Source organism: Artemia franciscana, chromosome 9 (genome assembly GCF_032884065.1).
Source record: "Artemia franciscana chromosome 9, ASM3288406v1, whole genome shotgun sequence".
Taxonomy (NCBI): domain Eukaryota; kingdom Metazoa; phylum Arthropoda; class Branchiopoda; order Anostraca; family Artemiidae; genus Artemia; species Artemia franciscana.
In genome coordinates, this window is record NC_088871.1 from 44,113,415 (window position 1) to 44,134,329 (window position 20,915).

The 20,915-nt window shown below is 35.2% G+C and overlaps 1 protein-coding gene across 4 annotated transcripts in view; it reads left to right on the forward strand.

Moving 5' to 3' along the window:
* Window positions 1–20,915, forward strand: part of LOC136031456 (snRNA-activating protein complex subunit 3-like) — a 66,869-nt gene that overhangs the window by 5,473 nt on the left and 40,481 nt on the right. For all 4 annotated transcript variants that reach the window (XM_065711069.1, XM_065711070.1, XM_065711071.1 and 1 more), the window contains exons 2-4: window positions 3,866–4,100; window positions 9,325–9,383; window positions 20,615–20,718. In XM_065711069.1, coding sequence (XP_065567141.1) covers window positions 3,877–4,100; window positions 9,325–9,383; window positions 20,615–20,718 — 387 coding nt within the window. In that variant the 5' untranslated portion in view covers window positions 3,866–3,876. The remainder of the gene's footprint in view (window positions 1–3,865; window positions 4,101–9,324; window positions 9,384–20,614; window positions 20,719–20,915) is intronic.

The following is a 20,915-nucleotide window of genomic DNA, read 5'->3' on the forward strand; positions in this document are numbered from 1 at the left end:
AATTAAACAGAATAGCAAAAGAAAAAAAAAATGAACACATGTTTCAGCTGTCTAAAATAACCCTCTTTGCATCAATGCTCAGAATTATACTGAACATAAACATGTTCAAATGAAATTTACCACAAGTCACTGGAGAATCTTTGATAAAATGGTCTCCATATGAACACAACGCTTTTACTAACATAAGAAGAAAAGTCAGTAATTCAATGATCTGTGTCTGCTTTTTGATGTGTAGTGAATAATTGAGACAAAAACTTTTTGTCCTCAAGCAAAATTCCAAACCTGAATATTTCACGTCAGTTCTATTGGAACATATTTGTAATTATTCAAATCATTTTGTTTTGTTTGAAAATGTTTCTTTGATTTCTGGGGACCAAGGTTTAAAAAAAATCAGGGAAACAATCAAGAATAATTCCATAAACAGAGATATGAATGGATTTGGATTGAATAGAATTTATGATAATTTACCGAGGTCAAATAAAATAAATTTCATTTTACCTAAGAGCTATGACCTTTGTCCACCTGTCACTGTTGCATTGAAAAAAAATAAGAGCAATAGACTATATGTAATTAGTTCATTGGGTATAAATTTTGTTTGTTTTTATTGATGTCTTTTAGTTCTACTGCTGATGATGAACACTGTATATGTGTTTGAAATGTCCAGATAAAATTTTTATATCTGTTCACTGTCAATTAACAGGTTTCATCCCTGTTTTGAACTGTTATACTTAAAATGTAATATTGGCCTAGGCTATATTTTTGGGTAAGGTTAGAAAGGTTAGGCTAAATTGAATTTGCAAAAGCTATGAAAGTCATATTTGGATTCAGGATAAAATTTTGATTGTAGAAGTAAGTTTTTTTTCTTTTTTTGGTTATCTGAATACTCTTTTAATTTATAGGTTTACCAGTATATTATGTTTCCCAGCAATTTAAAAGCATGCTCCTACCTTCCCTGATTGATTCCAACAAGGTTTAATCAGTTTCACTAAAGCCTTCTCTTCCTCAATGGGTCATTTTGAATTTTCAGGATGTGCATTATTATTGATATATGGGGCCATCATGGGGGGGAGGAGTGCATTTCTAAGTAAACTGATTATTATATTTGAAAAGAGCATAACAAAAAGAATCAGGTAGCGTTTTTTCTGGGTATAAGTTTTAAAAAGAGGAATCAAGTAGTGTGTTCATCTTATCCCCATGTCAATTTTGGAATCCCCCCTTTCCCCTTTAGCTGTGCCCCTACTTAGCACTGTCCTTAATAAGAAAGATTATGGGAAACATTTTTTTCCCGAAGATTAATATTTTCGTTGACTTTTTCCTTGTTTGGCTGTTATTATCTTATGTTTGTTCAAATTTTTTGACTGCATATTTTTCTTTGATAATGATTTTTGCATACTTTGGTGTTTATTTTTTTTTATTGTTAAGAGTTTTATGTATTTCAATGCAAAGAAACAATACGACTGTTGATTTGGACTCAAAACAAAGCATAGGAGATAGTTACTTTCTGTAACATGTCTTACATATTCTGTGTCACAATAAAACCCACTATTGAGGTGGCTAAACCTACAAAATAAGTTTTAATTTTTACTTATCATTTCAGTTATTGCTACTGAACAAAACCTATTTCCATGAAATGGTTAAAGACATCTTTCCACATTGATAAGAAGTATGTTCTTAGAACCTAGAAAAATTGAATAGGTCACTGTATATAATTTTATACAGTATAATCACAACTCAATAATATTTAGCTACTTCAGTCTTGGCGCGTATAAAAGTTCCGCCCATTTCCTCGCTCATCAACAGTTCAGTGTATATCTCTCGGTCATTGAATGATGGTCAGAATTTGTATTATTTGTGATAGCGAAAACAGAAATAAATTGGGTAGTGTGTGTGCTCCTGAGCAAAAGTAATATGTGTAATCCTGAATAATATTCGAAGTACGAATCCCATACTGTTGGGACACACAATTGAAACGATAGCAAGGCCAGCTTTGAAAGTTACGTATGTGAAAGATTTTGTAGCCTATTTTGAGACTGTTTTTAGCTAGTTGGACGTTGGCAAGAGAGTCAACTTTATTGTGCTGTATTTATTGCTCCTGTGATTTGTACACAGGATACTAGGATAATCAACAATATCTGACCAATCAGTATCTTTTGAATATCCTCAAGTGAACCCAAACAGCTTCCATTTGATTCGACCATTTTTTTTTGTTCTGAAGGATCATTTAATCTATTTGGAATCTTGGGTATAGAGATTTTAAAATTTGTATCTTAGACAGGTGCTTTTGGGAGCAGCAGTGAAGGGAAATTCTTCAGTGAAGAGAGTCAAAAACATGACATTGACTTTGTCCAATTGTTTTAACTTGTACAAAGCAAACTTTGTTTCATAAATTAGGTTAAACTGCTACAATTAACACTAACTGAACTTGGAGGGAAGTTATGTTTTTTTTGGCTAGCACAATATTTTAAGTCTATGTGCATTATGAACTATGTATTGTAGGTGGATAGCATACTAGAAAATATCTTCCTGAATAATAGAAAAAAAAATGCATAAAGATAATTTAGAAACCAAGAAACAAGAATGGTTTTCAGCCAACAAAAAAGTTTTGACAAAAATACAAAAAAAGAAAAAAATAACCCCCATACATCATACATCATGGATAACCCACTGTGGTCTTTGAACACATCTAACTGTCTCTTGCATGGCTTTTTCTGAACTGAAAACTATAATAACCTGATCCATGCTTTATTATGTTCAAGAAGTTTCTGTTAATTCGATTGTCAGACTTGCTGCTAGTTTTAATGCCTGGATATGGACCTACGCTATTTACGAAAGTTTGCTGATTCTGATGGTTTCCATAAAAAAAATTGGGGGAAGTAGTTAAAGTAGAAGCAAATCTGAAAATTACAATAATAGAAATTCGCTCAATCTAATAAGGGATGTTTTTTTTTTTTTTTATTACAGAATTTTTCAAAATATAGAGGAGAAGCAAATGCCACCCCCCCCCCCCATTGACGCCTTTGTCAGGTTAAGACAATTAAGGGTCATTGACGAGTTGTAAAATAATAAAATGTTGTAAATTCTATTGGGTCTGCTTTAAACATACTTTGCAAATCCAGCTAAAAGACCCTTGCTTAAAAATGCTTTAAAAAATAAAATCTAATCTCTAAAATTTATAATTTTGCTTTGTTATCAAAACGTCAAATAAGTCTGCACATTTTTATTTTTACAGACACATTTTTTTTTTATATGAATTCTGTATGAAATATAATTCTGAAATCTACATTACAAGCAGAGCGAATTCCGTACCCATAAAATTTCAGTGTTGTAGAGGGGGAAATGCTGGATTCTTGAAGCCATATTTCTGGGCCTTGGCTTGCACCATAGATCTATTTGGGACACTTCGTTCAATGTAGTGTAATAGCTTAGAGTTATTAAAAGGCATGTAAAGACCAATTTCAAATTTAGTATGCAGGGTAATCGATCTATCTGATGCAATTCTATCGTCTAGGGTTATTCAAACCAATATTTAAGGTATTTAATTATGAAGTATAATTAATAAGTGTGCTAGCACTATCTAGCACAGGATAATGCTAGGTGACACTGTTTTTTTGTTAGAGAATAACTTGATTTTTCTCTTTAATTTGTCTATTATAAACGAAATCTTTAATTATTGCAGGAAAATCATGAAAATGCTAACATTTGGGGAGGGGCTTTCCCCTCTTCAAAACTCACATATCCAGTTTGGTCCTTCTAGTTTCATTTATTCAGTTTTCAATAATTCGTAGCTGTCACTCATAGCTATCAATGTTTGCTATTTTTGAACCTTGTGGCCAATTTTACTTTTATAGATCTGGTTGATTTCTAGGTACTAAGAAGATGGATAAAGTGTATGAGGCAGATAAACATAATTTTGTGTCAGAACCATTTCAAGCTGGCGAAGTTCTGCAGAGTCTTCATAACTATCTCCGTGGCGCTGCAGATTTTGTCTCGCAGTGTGTCAAAACAGATGGCAATGATAGACTAATTTTTAATCTTGAGTCAATTGCTAATTTCTTTGGTATAGATCCATGTGATGTAGCACAGGCACTCCGAAGAACCAAGTAAGTATTCAATTTAGTTTTTATTTTAAGTTAAAGAGAGCTCGACTAAAATTATTTATTTGGAATTTATGGAGCCAACGGGAGTCAAAATCCTGCACAGAAAATCTCAAGCCTACTGCCTCCGACTCACTATATATTCCTGCCGACAAATATTTTGCTACTATAAGGAAAAGGCAACCCATAATGCCTGCACAAGTAGGGTGGGTTACCTGAAGCCTTAAGTGTATTTCTAGACACATGGTGTCCAATTTTTTATGAGGAGTTGTTTCTGCTATTTACTTGAATTGAGGATCTACCCCCCTAGCCTTCTTTATTCCTTCACAATTATTGCAACTTTTACAACAAATTTTTCTTATATAATTTTGCATAAATGTAAATGAAAATTATAAGGTGATTAGAAGGTCCCTAGAAAATAATGTAGTTTTCAGACAACTCCCGTGCCAAAGCTCTGGATGCTTCCCTATGATAATAGATTATGATTTGTTGACTTGTTGTAGTATTTGTGTTAGGTTATGCTCCATAGGTGCTATTGAGTTTAAGGTCCTTGTGATCAGTGTCATGGGAAATCCTCCCTAGCCCAGCTAAAACAAAGAACGAAGATATGGTATACTGGCTCGTAGCTTGTGGGCTATTTCAGAGTCTGCTAACTTAAAAGGAGACGCATTGCATGTCGTGCCAGACAATGGCAAATAGAGTAGTGTCAACTCTAAAATAATCGAATATTGATTTAAGAAAAAATAATAATTTTTATACCCGAACGAGGCCTTTAAGTTGAATTCTGATTAGAATTCTGATATATATACATATATATATATATATATATATATATATATATATATATATATATATATATATATATATATATATATATATATATATATATAAATATATATATATATATATATATATATATATATATATATATATATATATATATATATATATATATATATATATATATATATATATATATATATATATATATATATATATATATATATATATATATATATATATATATATATATATATATATATATATATATATATATATATATATATATATATATATATATATATATATATATATATATATATATATATATATATATATATATATATATATATATATATATATATATATATATATATATATATATATATATATATATATATATATAAAATAACTCTAAAATAATTGAATATTGATTTAAGAAAAAATAATAATGTTTATACCTTCGCGCCACCCCAACACCTAGTTGGTGGGGGCGCTTCGCGCCCGCAAGCCCCCCGCGCGCGTAAGTCGTTACGCGCCATTGTAGTTGCGTCCCTGTGTCCCACCTGTGAATATAGATAGATATATATGTTTTTAACTACGTAAAACTTGCGAATATACAACATTCTTCGATGTCCCATTGTCTGTGCATATAAATAGATTGTCAGTTTTACCGACTCTTGAACATGCAACATAAAATTGTTCATCGGAAAAACAATCCGTATTCAGATCTATACCTCATTATTCTAATGATTGCCCTTTAGCTTTGTTGATGGTGATTGCTAATCGAACATTCCCTGTGTCCCCGTCGTCATTTATATATCCCCCTGTGCCCCCGGCGTCCCCGTTGTAGTTGTGTCCCTGTGTCCCGGTCTTCATTTATATTCCCAGTATCCCGGTCGTCATTTGTGTCCCAGTTTGTAATTTCTCTTTGAGCGTCCCGGTCGTCATTTATATTCCCGGTGTCCCGGTCGTCATTTGTGTCCCGGTGTCCCGGTCTGTAATTTATCTTCGAGTGTCCCGGTCGTCATTTATATGTCCCGGTCGTTATTTGTGTCCCGGTGTCCCAGTCTGTAATTTCTCTTTGGGTGTCCCGGTCGTCATTTATATTCCCTGTGTCCCGGTCGTCATTTGTGTCCCGGTGTCCCGGTCTGTAATTTATCTTTGAGTGTCCCGGTCGTCATTTATATGTCCCGGTCGTTATTTGTGTCCCGGTGTCCCAGTCTGTAATTTCTCTTTGGGTGTCTCGGTCGTCATTTATATTCCCTGTGTCCCGGTCGTCATTTGTGTCCCGGTCTGTAATTTTGTCAGTCGACAAACATGACGTCAGTCGACAAACAACTTCATGACGACATACAGCTCAATCCTTATAATGACGTCAGTCGACAAACATGACGTCAGTCGACGCACAAACATGTCGTCAGTCGACAGACACACAAACAAACAACTTATTTATATATCTTCTATCTATCTATATATATAAAAATAAGTTGTCTGTGTGTGTGTGTGTGTCTGTCGAGTGACGTCATGTTTGTGTGTCGACTGACGTCATGTTTTCGACTGACGAAATTACAGACCGGGACATCGGGACATAAATGACGACCGGGACACCGGCACATAGGGAATATAAATGACGACCGGGACACTCAAAGAGAAAGCGACCGGGACACAAGGAATGTTCGATTAGCAATCACCATCAACAAAGCACCGGGACACAAATGACGACCGGGACACAGGGAGTATAAATGACGACCAGGACATAAGTAAAAAAACTAAAAAGACCAAAAAAAAGGTAAAAACTACAAAAAAACTAAAAAGGAAAAAAAACTAAAAACTAATAAAAAAAACTAAAAAAAACTAAAAAACTAAAAAAAACTAAAAAAGAAAAAAAAATGAAAAATAAAGGAGAAAAACAAAACTAAAAAAAATTAAAATAAAAAAAAACTAAAAAGAAAAAAAGGGGAAAAATACAAAAATTTATTTCATCATATACCATTTCAAAAACGAATGCATATACAGATCGGGACACCGGGATACAAATGACGACCGGGACACAGGGACACAACTACAACGGGGACGCCGGGGGCACAGGGGGATATATAAATGACGACGGGGACACAGGGAATGTTCGATTAGCAATCACCATCAACAAAGCTCAAGGGCAATCATTAAAATCATGAGGTATAACTAAAAAAAAACTAAAAATAGGTAAAAAACTAAAAACTAAAAAAAAGACCAATTCAAAAACGAATGTATATACAGACCGGGACACCGGGACACAAATGACGACCGGGACACCGGGACACAAGGAATATAAATGACGCCCGGGACACTCGAAGAGAAATCACAGACTGGGACACTGGGACACAGGGAATATTAATGACGACCGGGACACAGGGACACAACTACAACGGGGACGCCGGGGGGCACAGGGGGATTTATAAATGACGACGGCGACACAGGAAATGGTCGATTAGCAATCACCATCAACAAAGCTCAAGGGCAATCATTAGAATCATGAGGTATAGATCTGAATACGGATTGTTTTCCCATGGACCATTATATGTTGCATGTTCAAGAGTCGGTAAACCTGACAATCTATTTATATGCACAGACAATGGGACAGCAGAGAATGTTGTATATTCGCAAGTTTTGCGTAGTTAAAAACATATATATATATATATATATATATATATATATATATATATATATATATATATATATATATATATATATATATATATATATACTATAGAACTCAATTGCCTCCTTTCCCTTTTGTTAATCATTACCTTAAGAGGTAGGAACTACCAAAAAGATTTTTCACTTAACTATAATCGACCCGCTTCCGCCACGTGATATATCTGATTCTGCATTTTGAATAGCAACTCTACTTTTCAACCATCTCTGTGGTCGAAAATTCCAATAAATATTACAATTGTCAATTGCTATATTTCTCCAAATATTCAAAACAGCTTTTTAAAGATATAGTCCTTCGCTAAGCCATAGCTCTGTTTTACTACACGAGTGAGAATTTTAGGAAAATCAACATTTTTCAAGGTTCACTTCGAATCTGCTTCACATAGACCATAGGCTTCCGCAAGGTTCTTCTGGGTTTGATCTGCAAACAAATTGGGATTTTTTTTTTCAAAGTAGGAAGCTATTTCAACAGAACCTTTTAAACCATACAAGTAAGGAAGAAATGGAGGGACTACCTTGAATGGAAAGGTCCTCCCTATCCACAATTCAGGCTTTGCATCATTTGCGCTCCCCTCTACCAAAATGTTTGCCGAGTGCCAGAGGAGTGGTTGGTAAGGCTGAGTGAACACTTGAAACACATTCCCAATTTCAGAAAGTTGTATTGATGTTGCAAAATAGTTTATCCGAGTTATTAAACATTTGTTCTTCTACATTTAAACCTTTTTTTTTACGAAAAAATAATTCAGAGGGATTTACTTCAGTATCTTAAACTATCCCTTATGTGTGCCACTGAAAGTATATGTGCTGTTATTTAATCCTTTTGAAGCAACACTAGCCAAATATTTTAGGACCTTTACTTACATAAATTTCTACCAAGCTTTTGTGCCACGATTTGATCTAAGCAGATCAAACAAGGAGAGTGATCTTTTACAAAAAGGCCAGAAACACCAGAAACAGAAACAAGGCCAGAAACACCAGAAACAGAAACAAGGCCAGAAACACCAGAAACAGAAACAAGGCCAGAAACACCAGAAACAGAAACAAGGCCAGAAACACCAGAAACAGAAACAAGGCCAGAAACACTTCAATCAGAATATTCATTTGTGGTTTGATTTTGACTTATTGACCTATTTTAACGTAGAACAGAACCAATAAAACCAGAGAGAATTGAGGCATTACCTGGTTTCCTGTAAACAATCAGAAGGTAAAGACAGAGGAGACAGCCAAATGTAATAAGCGCTGTGGGCCAATTCATTAAAAACATCACTGCCACACATAAAACAGTTCCAAGAAGACTTATCCATCCCTTGTAATACTGAAAAAAGAAGAAAATTAAAATGAAACTTAAGATATAACTTTTCTTTTTAACTATAGTTCCAATAGACAACGAAATATGCAAAAGATAAAGACCCTTAAAGTCGAATTTGACCCTTTCAGAGGAAAAATCTGACCAACTCCAATTAAAGTCAGTCAGCAGGCAGAATAAAAAGTTTCGATATTTTTTGGTATTTGCTTAACTTTTTAAGCGCAACAAAATATTCTGAAGCAGAAGCTCTTTTACAGCAAGAGTGATCTAGAATCGCGTTTTTTGATTTTTTCAAAGACAAAACAGAGGATTGAGAACATTTTTCGTTCTTGCGGAAAATTAGGAAGTCAATTTGTATTTAGGAATTATTAGAAAGCTACTTTTTGTGTCCTAATGGATATTTCCCCCTCATTGTATTTACTAATATAGATTTTTTTATTTTAGTCTAAAGATCTATGGGTCGAAGGAGGTTGACGCATCTTTCCTTCCCTTGTCAATTCCTAGTAAGTTTTTAGACATAATATTTTCTTTAAAAGTTTCTATTTTAATGCTAGTTCCTAAATAGTTCATCGAGTGTTCGACGATACACCTGCGGATATGCTTTTTTCATTTGTCAAAGAGATTGTCACAAGTTTACAGTTAGTATGTTTTTACGTTGAAGAGGCAGTTTTTTCAGGTGTCGTATTTTATTTTTAGTATGATCCTTTGTTTCTTACAACTAGGACGTAGATACAGCAATATCCGCTCAAATAAACCCTTAAACATCTCTCTATGGTGTTTCAGCGTCCCACTAGCAGCTATAAAAGAAGAAAAAAAAAGAAGGATAGACATAACTGCTTTTAATGCGAAAAAGATATTTTCCTTGTTGGTAAAGATTGGGGACTCTAATTCTTCTAAATTGGGTTCTCTACTACTACTACTAACAAGTAACCGCAGCACCAAGCCGCCTGAGGCCAACAAAGCTACGAACGCTCCTCCTCCATCCCAATCTATTCAATCCTCCCTCTGTATACCCTACCAGGAAGTTCCCAGTTTCCCTAATTTTTTCTTTATGATAGTCTCCTCTGCCAACAGCGGACAACCTGCTTTCCGTTTAGCCCTAGACGGTTGGCCGAAAAGGACAACCTTTGGCAATATGTCATCCTTCACCCGCACAGCGTGCCCTAGCCATCTCAATCCATCTCTCATTTTAGCCTCAGAAAGGGGGATTAAAACCCCCTCAGCGGGGTACCCAGAATAATCGCTATGATGATTCTAATGGCAAAGTTTTCACTTTGATCCCATACCATTACTTGGGGTGTCAGACTATATTTACAAATTCCGAGAAATTTGTCTTTGCAACGTACTTTTATAACTAAAATTAATTGAAATAATAGTTACCATTCTTGAGTCAGGTTCAAATAGTGATTATTACTTACTTGATTTTTTTTTTCAAAACGCGCTTTTAAATATCGGTTACTACGGTCTAGGGTTGGTTCTTTATTAGATTGCCCCTAAGTGGATAATAGTGATTTACGATTTAATGTTAATAATCTGTTACTTATTACAACATGAATCAGGCTTATAATGCAACTTGACAATGGCTGATTCGGACCACTGATTAGTAAGAAAATTAAGAGTAGGGCTTTCAACCACTTCGGCTTTTATCGTCACTACTACTGCGTTATTCTCAAGTTCCATTTAGAAAGGCGACAAATTTATTAGTTACGTAGGTTTATTGTTTCTTTTAAAATCCGGACTTCTTTGTATACCTCTTGACGTGATTTTTTTTTTAAATAGGGACCTCATCGGCCTGAAAGTGGCATTCTGTGTAAATAGTTAGCTTCATGATTCTGCTGGCAAATTCAAAAATAGCTTTAATAAAGTATGTATTTATTTTAAAATCATAAAAAAATATCCCCTAAGATATAGAGAATCTCTTGTACTTGACTATTGTTGAACCTGTGGAGCCTATATTTTTTGTATTTAAATTTATAAAGCTTAAAAATTCCAAATTTGCTAGCTTTCATTAGTAGCATATAACCCTAGGTATTTTGTTTCTTTTTCGAGATCCCCTTATTCGAGAAAAAGAGGTAATAATAATAATAATAATAATAATAATAATAATAATGATAATAATAATAATAATTTATTTATAACTCACATCATAACAAGTTATGGCACTTGTGGAGTAACAAAAAGAAAACAAAATGAAATACACTGCAAGTAAAATACACTACAAATAGAAAAAAACACTACGCTACCATGAGATTAACCGAACAGACGGACCAAAGGATGATGAGGCGATAAACGATAAAAAGCTGATTCCGACAACCTTCCATGCAGGAGGGCCAACTTTGCACTTATATCAGGGACATCAAACTTACGAATTATCTTCCCATTGCTATACCAAGGGGAGGGGGGGATAAAGTAAAAATTTACAATATATGAAATAAAAAGTCCGAATCTGATTAACATCTTTTTTCTTTAGAAGGGGATAAAGACCAGAAAGATAAAGGACAGAATGATCACAGAATGTAGCATATAGTCTACCGAGTGCACGTCTATTATACTTCCCTCGATTAGTAACTATCATAGAATAGCCCATTTGAATTTTCTTTTGAACATCACGAACAGTGCACTGCCGTAGGCAAGAAATTAAATTCGTAACAGTAATACCCAACCACCGAAAGGCGGAATAATGATCTGCTGTCTTTTCTAAACTCCTGGCTTCGCGCACTGGGTGGTATCTGGTATCTTTTTTTAAGGGGATCAAATATACCACTTTTGGTTAAAGCTTTACACATCTTAAAAATTTTTTGCCTGGGATGGGGGGCTTTGCGCTTTCAACTTGGGATGAGACTAAATGTCCTTGCCCTCACAGCTGTGTCTTTGCTTTTTCAACTGTAGTAAAACTATTTAAATATGTGCACATTAGGGTACAAGACAACCCAAAGTGAATCAGAAGTGCCCTCTCACAATAAACTCACTGGTCGCTGCTCCTGAAATTTTGGTCGTATTTACCTGTTGAATACGTCTTTATATCTTCAGTTACTTGTCTGAGTTTTGGAACGCATTTCTTCAGTCCTTAAATTTGTCAGGTGTCTGAACTTGAACTTCATTCTTTAATTGCTTTTCTTCATATGTCAGATTTTTTATTCGGCTTCTTATATACAGTGTCTGAGTTTTGGAACTGTTTTCTTTGGTTCCTAAGTTTTCTCATTGACTTGAAATACTTAGCTTACTTTTAAAATCGCATGAGTGATGGAAGAGAATTTAAAAACCACAATTAAAGCCATTGTACAGTATGGAGTTTAGCGTGCTTTTGGGGAAGCAGATAAATATAATTCTAAAAAAATTATAAATTACAAAATTTAGGCGTGGTTCTGTTGATCTATTATATTTTTATTAGAAATTAATTGGGTAAAATTACAACAGGTAATTGGGAAAAGTATAAAACTATAATAAGGTATGTTGGGAAAAAGTTAATTTTTTTTATAAAAAGTTAACCCAATATACTTTTCGGTGAAAATTGTTTGCCCTCCAGTCACTTTTGACTAATAAAAATAAGACTATTTAGTGGGAAATACGATGTAGGGGGGGGGGTCCCTGACCACTTTGACTCTTAAAAGGGAACTAGATCATCTGATTTCCAATCGAATAAGCCCCCTCCAGAGTATACGACCACCCTTTCCATAAAAACCTTATATGCCCTCGGGATATAACTTACAACCCTTGCGCTGAGGGCTGTGGGGGAGGGGGTTTTTATCCTCAGAGACATAATTTCGAGACCTTTCAACTACACTGAACAAAATGGATTTCTCAACATTTTGATTTGATGTGTTTTTAGTATTGATGGGTGTGGGGGGCTTTTTGCCCTCTACTTTTGACAATTTTTTTTTTTAGGAAAATAGTATAATAGGACTTGACATAAATGCCGCAAAAGCTTTCGCTCGTTTTTTTCCCAGGTCGTAGATTGAGCTTTACGTAAAAGATACATCCACGTGTTTGAATAAAAGGGTGAATCTTGGACTTAACTTTGCAAGAGGGTGAAAATTGGGTTTCTAAACTTTGAAGCTTTAATATTGTTTGCTGCTAAACAGTGTCCTTTTGTTAGTAAATATTCTACCCAAGTATATAAAGTAATATAGTAGTAAATAGTAATATTGCATAAGGAAGTATTAACAGTATGTAGTAGTGGGGTAAGTATATTTTGTAGTTAAATAGTACGTTTGGCAACCTGTGAGCTAAAGGTGATGAACATTTTTGCTTCTTCGTTTCCGGTCTTTCATATCTCCTACGAATTGAGCATGCTTCTACAAATGTAGACAATGGATACAGATTAGTTATACTTAAAACCTTGGGAACGTTTGAAGGAAACCATAAACAGTTATGAAATCTGCCTTAAAACAATCGTAATACCTATCTAAATCCTAGATAACTTCGAAGACCACACTGCCTTTCCATGACGAAAGTAAAACAGTTCAAAATAGGGATGATAATTTTTATTGACAGTGAATGGATGTAAAATTATTTAACTGGATATTTCGAACACATATGTAACTTCCTTTACTCTACCCCCTCCCTCAACCCGATTAGATAAATATACACCCCACTATTGATTGTCTTGGTCATGGCAAACAAAGAAATAGCTTATTCTACAGTATTGCCATTATATTCCAGAATAGTTCTACTGTTTTCTTCCCTGGCTGAGTAGCGTCTGCCGTTCTAAAATGCTAGTGTTCGTCACTCAGTGTTGTAAAATATAATGAAAACGGTGTTCGGCTGATTCCCAACCCTGGAGAATCCCCTCCCTCCTGCAGAAAGTCTCCCACCGGAAAATTCACCCCGCTGACAATTCCTCCCAGAAAATTCCCTCTCCCGCTTTGATTATTTCCTGGAAAAATTCACCTTGCACACAATTACCCTTGATCCCCCCACAAATGAAATCATGTACCGAAAGGAAAAGTAAGACAGACAAAAAGAATGAAGACCTATTATGCAAAATACAGGTTGAGTGCATGGTGTAAAATATCCTATAACATTCGTTTTTGCATTTTATTTCTTTTAATTCTTTATTTTTCATGTTTTTATGTTCTGGGGGTCGATATATCTTAGCCAGGTAAGATGAAGGTTAAAGATTTGCTTGCTTATTTGCAATAAGGAGTTTGGTTCACTTAAGTTTGGTTCAGTTAAGATTTTCTTGGTTCTGACTCTGAGTGTAACTCCATCTGATATACACCTAATGCACGCATTTCAGATCGCACGGTGTGAACTGATATAATTTACTGTGGATATCGGTACCCGAATGTACTTCTAATTTAGGTATTTCCTGCCTAAAAAGGGGGTTTTTTGAAGTCCTTTGGGGATGAACATTTTTGTTTACGGATTTGGCGATTTTTATAAGTCATAGGATTTTTTTTAGTGATTTCTATTATTTGTTGTTTTAAACTTCGAAGGTTATTCTTCTCACGGTTCATTATTCGGTCTTAACTTGGACGGTGTTCTCTGTACAATGATGAATAGCGTTTCGGAACTGGACTAATGAAATTTGTATGCAGTAATTTGCATAAAGCAGCTCTGACCAATTAATCAGCCGCCTTGCTATGGAATAAGTCAATTGAACGATAAGAAAGTGATTGATATTTCCTGCTTTTATCTGATTTTTATTTGTTAGTATTGAAGTACCCTTTGTGTTGCTTGTAAAATTACGCAGGAAAATTGCTGAACAGATGCAGAAGTCTGAGCCGGTAATATTTGATCTGTTTAAAGGCCAAACAACTTAAAACCGCTTTTAGATTAGACCTTAGCCCCAAGACTCTTGATTGAGTCTTAAATTTGTACATTGGGTAGAAAAACTACATTACAAAAAAAAACTTTCAGCTATCAAGGATCAAATTTTTTTGGGGCGCCAATTTGATGAACTATATTCAAAATCTACTTTAGTTTAACTTTTCCACTAGCAAAAATACGATTTAATACCGAACCAACCTGTGTATTATTTCCATTCACCGACCACCAACGGTGTGGATGCAACTGATTGAACCCCTGTTTAACTCAACAACGCTCAGCTCAAATCATTTAACTCAATCCCTGTTCAATTCAACTCACCCGATATTCAATTTAACCTCATGCAATTCGGCCCCAACTGGTAAATTTGCTTAAGTTGACTGTATCTAATAAACACATCCTAATGAAATAAAACTAGTACCATTATATTTTTTATTTTATATTCTTTCCAAATATCATGGTCGCTTTTCTAACAACGCCCACCTCCTTATGATTTCAGATATAGCCCTAACAATGTATTGCTCCGTTGTCTTTCATCTCGTGATGCGTCAGGTGATTCTTTGTTAACCGATTCTTTTGCGTTCTTGATCCGGTAAAAAATTTCCCGCTAAGAAATTTCAATATAATTGGGGAATAAAGATATTGTTGGGAATGATCCAAAAATGCAACGGAAGAGAGCATGCTAATCTGAGCAAGGATTCATTTATTTTAGTGCTTTCGTTTATTTTTTTTTATAGGTCCTCGGGCTATATCTGGGATCATCAGGGAGATTGGGTGCATTCTCAGAAAGTAACAAAGATACTTGGAAAGAGTTTAGAATAAGGATCTAATTTTACTTCTTTTATTTCATTGGCGTGTTTCTTTTTGATCTGATCAACCACAGCAAATTTATTCATCATTCAATCTAGCCTAACCTATTACGAGGGTTGAAGTGAATTGAGATTAAGTTGAATAAGGGCTGAGGAGAACGGGAGATAGATTTAAATGGGGTCGAGCTAGATGAAGCTTGAATTGCTTGGGGATGATTTGAGTGCCATGAGGGTTGAGGGAAGTAGGCTGATTTGACCGGCGTTGGTTCATATGGGAATTATCATTAAAGAATCTCCTTTTAGAATTTTGAATGCAATTTCCTCAAAAAATGAAAGGTGAAAGCATGTGAGTCCTTAAATTCTAAAACTTATGACACTTTACGAGAATTTTTTTGAGACCCATAACTAAACCTGAATTTCTTTTTCCTTTATATGTTAAAATATGATCTTTATCTGTAGTGATTAGCTTTTAATTAGTGCTAGAGCCAAGGTATTAATTGCTTTATTTGTGAGTAATAGTCTATGCTAGACTTGAAATCCTTTGTCCATGGGGTTAGGGGCTCGAATCCTGTTATTGCTAGTTATTTGGTTTGGATCCGGTGTGGCTCTATAAGCTCAGCTAGTCTCGACCCATTTCTAAATGGATACCTGATGAAATCTAGGGGGAAAACACAGGCATCGTCAGATGATTTGCCCCCAATCACGTATTGCACTCCCAGCCTAAGACAGATAATTAGGCCCCACCTGCGCAACGCGGACCATTGGACAGCACGTAAAAAAAATGTTAAAATTTAGTAGTTAGTGACTTATTCAGTAACTCAGAACTAGAATTACATATCCTTTCTAAAGTTTGAACACGGAAACTAGAAATGAATTCAATCATCATTGAGTGTTTTTTTTTAATTTATTTTATAATTTATTTATTTATATTTTATAATTTTATATATGAATTCCTGAGGTTCAGACCATTGTTACTAAAGATCTTAAGAGGGTTGATTCTGAAAGGGGTAAAAAAAAAAACAGTTTACAAGGGCTATATCTTTGAAAAACTGAGATCAGGACCTGTATAGAACGAAACTTGAGGTGTGTGAGGGAAATGTGACAGGATTACATGACGACAACCAACCCGTAATCCAGAGCTAAAAGAGGTCCTTGCTGCCCGTCAAGAAACTTCAGACCTTTCTTCCCACATTGTTCCGAATGCTGTAGGAGGCCTGACTAACTTATCTATCACCAGTCTTCCCACCGTCTGGTTTGTCAGTCAAAAAGTTAGGGCAGCTAGGCAGCCCCTTAGTGCTCCAATTGCCCTTCCGACTTCCAAGGCCGACATTAATATTCCTGACCATCTCACAAAACTTGACAATGGTGAGCAGGAAAAACTTCCTTTTTTTGACAGTGATTTAGAAAATTCTCAACGATTTCTCATTTTTGGAATAAGGCGAAATCTGAATATCTTATGCAGGTGCTATCTTTGGTATGTAGATGGGACCTTTAAAATTATCCCTAAGTTGTTTTATCAGCTCCATCCGTGCTTTTCTTGATATTATTACTACCCCTTCCCTTCTAATAAACCATAGGCTACACAGACATGTCTCTTGAGAGAGATTATAGCCTCAAAAAATACCCTTTCCCCCATTTTAGTGATGGTAAATTTTGGAGCTGTGTCAATCAACGCCTTAAAGTTGATGTTTTCTACAGCAGAGATAAAATGTTGTTTTTCCACCTGTGTGAGAACGTCTATAGAAAAGTTCAAGTGCTCAGGCACTAGGAGCTGTATAGAAGTGATTATAAGTTTTCTCTACATGCTTTGATAATACCAGGTCCAATATTTCCTCTTATTGCCCGCGCTGAGTCAGCTTTCAAAGATCTCTAGGAGAATCTTGGCAGTAATTTTACCAAGTTATTAGAGTACTTTGAGGACATCTATATGGCTCGTCTGAGAAGGAACAAAGGGTTTCACCCCCCTATTTCCTCATGACCTATGGAATACTCGCAATCGATGCTGCTGGAGCCCCCACCCCCGCGAACTAAGAACTTGGTGGAGGGATGGTATTTTCAGATGCAAGACTCTATCCGAGCTTCTGGAAGTTCTTGGAAATCATGAAGCGTGAACAGGGCTGCATAAGTGATTTTGTCACTCAGTTAGCATCCGGCCCCCTTCCTCCTCCCAAGAAAGTGTTTACAGACCTTAGTCTTTAGAATTCGAGGATTATGCAAACGTATGCCCCTCCTGCCCCGGCACTCTTGGCATTTTTGCAAGCCATTGCCTATGATTTTAGTAGACAGTTCTTCTATTTTGGCCTAACATCCAATACTTTTCGGTAAATAGGGTTTTATAATTTTTTGAAAAATATCTTTACTTAAACTATTGCTCGTTTACTTTATATATCTATATGCTGGACTGACGATATTTCTTAATTAAGGTCTTTGTATCGGTCCTGCATTGTGTTGCAGCAGTTGAATTCGAACCCGGGTCCTGTAGCTTGCTTATTTGAAATAAGCAGACCTGGCTAATATGCTTAGCCAGTAGTCGTCCTGGCTATGTGGTTGGCGCGCTGGGTTAAGAATTCCTTTGTCCAAGGGGCACGGGTTCGATCCCTGGCGCGGCCAGTTATTTGGCTTGGGGCTAGGGTCAGTGGTGTAACTGCAAGCTGAGCTAGAGTCAACCCAGCTCTAAATGGGCACCTTGAGAAATCTGGAGAAGGTAAACAGGAAGGGTGTGCGGAGGCACAGGGTGGCTGGCCCCCAGCCCCCATTGCACTTCCTGGTTGAAGGGCCACGATACGGAGATCAGCACCGGTTTGGACTTTAAGTGTCTAGTGCAGTCATACTTACCTTATGCTTACTTATTTCAAATAAGGAACTCTGTCCGTTTAAATATTTGCTTGGTTCTGTAGTTTCACTCCATGCTCTTCAAAATTAATTTAAATAATAATAATAAAAAACGCTCTTAAAGATACTTAAGACGGGAAAATATTTTTTATGTCCGCCAAGTGGGCATGGTGTCGATAGCAGGAGGTGAACAGGTATCATGCATTATAGATGTCGATGCCAGACCAAGTTCGCGGGAAAGAATTTCTTGTTCTTCTTAGTCCCAGCCTATGTCTCTAAGGACTTCCATCATAGGTCAAACCTTCTACATATGCCCCCAAATTTCATATTCCCAAATTATTTTTTTTAACCTCTGTCGTATCCGGCTAAGATAATGTAACCACCAAAAACCCCAAAAAAAGAATTAGAAAAAATAAAACTTAAAATAAGTTCTATAGTATATTCTATACCATGTATTCTACCCATATTTTCGAATATACATAAAATATTCCAAAATCCCCTCTTTTCACTCTTTTTTCACTCTTTTCATTTTTCGTACTTTTCCTTTGGATGCTCAATTTTATATGGGGGAAATTGCTCGCAGGGAGGGGAAACCTAGAACCATGACAACTTATATAGTAGAGCGTATATTTTTCAATTGGAGGGGGAGTTTAAAGTAAAGTAGTGTATTCTTAGGAATGAGATAAGCAAGTGCTTGAAAGTAGTTTTCAGAATTTATTAGTGTTTTCGTCAAAAGGTTCCCTGGTTTTAACTATTAAGTAAAGATAAAATACTACATTAACCTATTGGTGGTTTTCGTTCAGCCTGAAGTCATACAAGCTTCAGACTAATATCTAGTCTTTCTAATTTTCCCTGTTTTAGTAAGGAACTGCATCTTATGGACATTCTGAATTTATTGCGGACATCTTTTCTCCAGAAATTAGGAAGAACATGAATAGTCAATACGAAAATGTGTCACTAAGATAAAGCAGTGGAAATAAAGTGCACATTTTAAAGCTGAACTGTAGAACAGTAGTACTTCTATCTTTTTTTTTGTAATATCTCTATGGTCTTCATCCAAATAGGCGTATTTGCGGAGTTAATTTAACTCTGCTTCCTAACGTATTGCTCCTCTTTTTAAGGTGTTTTCTCAAAAATTAAGCGCCACTCCATACCACTGTGAGCCAGACGCTGGGTTAATTTTTGGTGTTATTTATTTTCTCTCTGATGTAAATGTCAAGGGCTCAAACCAAATACTCTGGATAGAAACGACGCATCCTACATTTTTTGATTAAAACAAGAACCAAGAATTACTAGCTATATGACATGTATTTTCAGCAAGCATTTATGGTTGAATTAAAAAGTTCATTGTCAACGGTGAATGCATCTTTAACTATATTTTGTAGAATTAGACATTTGACGGGCCAATTGACGTTGGTTTTTAATTCAAGAGCTGAATTTCACTTGGACATGATATTTTTCAAAGTATTTTTTAAATCTTAGGTTACTATGGATTGGAGTTTACGAGGTTGTAGCTGCTGCTGCAACTATGATTAATGTTAATAATAATTAATGTTGTGATTGATGTTAATCATAACATGATTAACGCTAATAATAAAAGTATCTTAATTGGTATTTGTCTGTTATAGCTCCAACACTCAAGTTCTTCATCCATTGAAGCAGTGTAGAACCGGTTTATTTCAAAAAATTTTTCAATGTAGCGTGAGACAAGACAAAGATAAATGAGAGAATAGATGGGAAATATACAATTGGGCTATATATCTGCACATTAAGGATGGGTGGGGGTAAAATATTTGGACAGTGTGAGGTTAGAAACCAATTCTTACTTGATAATATGCGGAATAACTGTACCTAACACATTTTCCATGCAGACCCGAATTACTTTACTCGCCCCCTCCTAATGTGCAAATATATAGCCCAATTTTGTTTCTAAAATATATATATATATATATATATATAGCTCATTTGTCTTACTTAGGTTTAGTTCATTAGGATTAACCTAACTTCACTTCTTGAGTGGGATAAGGTGCGTGTCTCTCCTCCCATTAGAAGCTTAGTATATATAGAGTACATAATTTTTTAATACTTAGAAGAAAATATGACACTTTTAAGGAAATATAAATTTCTTTAAAACTTTAGTCCGTATAGAAAAAATTCCGTAGGCTTCTATCATTCAGTTCAATTTGTTAAAAATCCAATTATCGTTTTTCGTAAGCTCTCAAGATGTATGTGACTTGTGAGGTCCGTTTAACCAATTCAAAAATTGAGATTTTACTTTTATTGTCTATGGTATTTTAAGAAGCGTTGAAATTATGTTTTTTTAGATTCAAATAAGAAGCTATCAAAAAAGGAGTGTGCAAACCCTTGTGAATTGTTGGCAAGAGAAAATAAGAAGCTATTCAGAAGAATCAATCCTCCAGCTGTCGTGGTAATTATATCTTCCTTGTAGATTCCAGAGCAAATATTATTCATAATAACATGGCAAAATTGAATATGTATGAAAAAAAATGTGAACTTAGGTTAACCAACCATGTGAATTCACTCTTCAGTGTGACAGTAATAGCAAATCGGACGTGATAAAAGGGAAGAGCTAAACAAAGTTTTTATTGGTTTCACGGTAAGTAT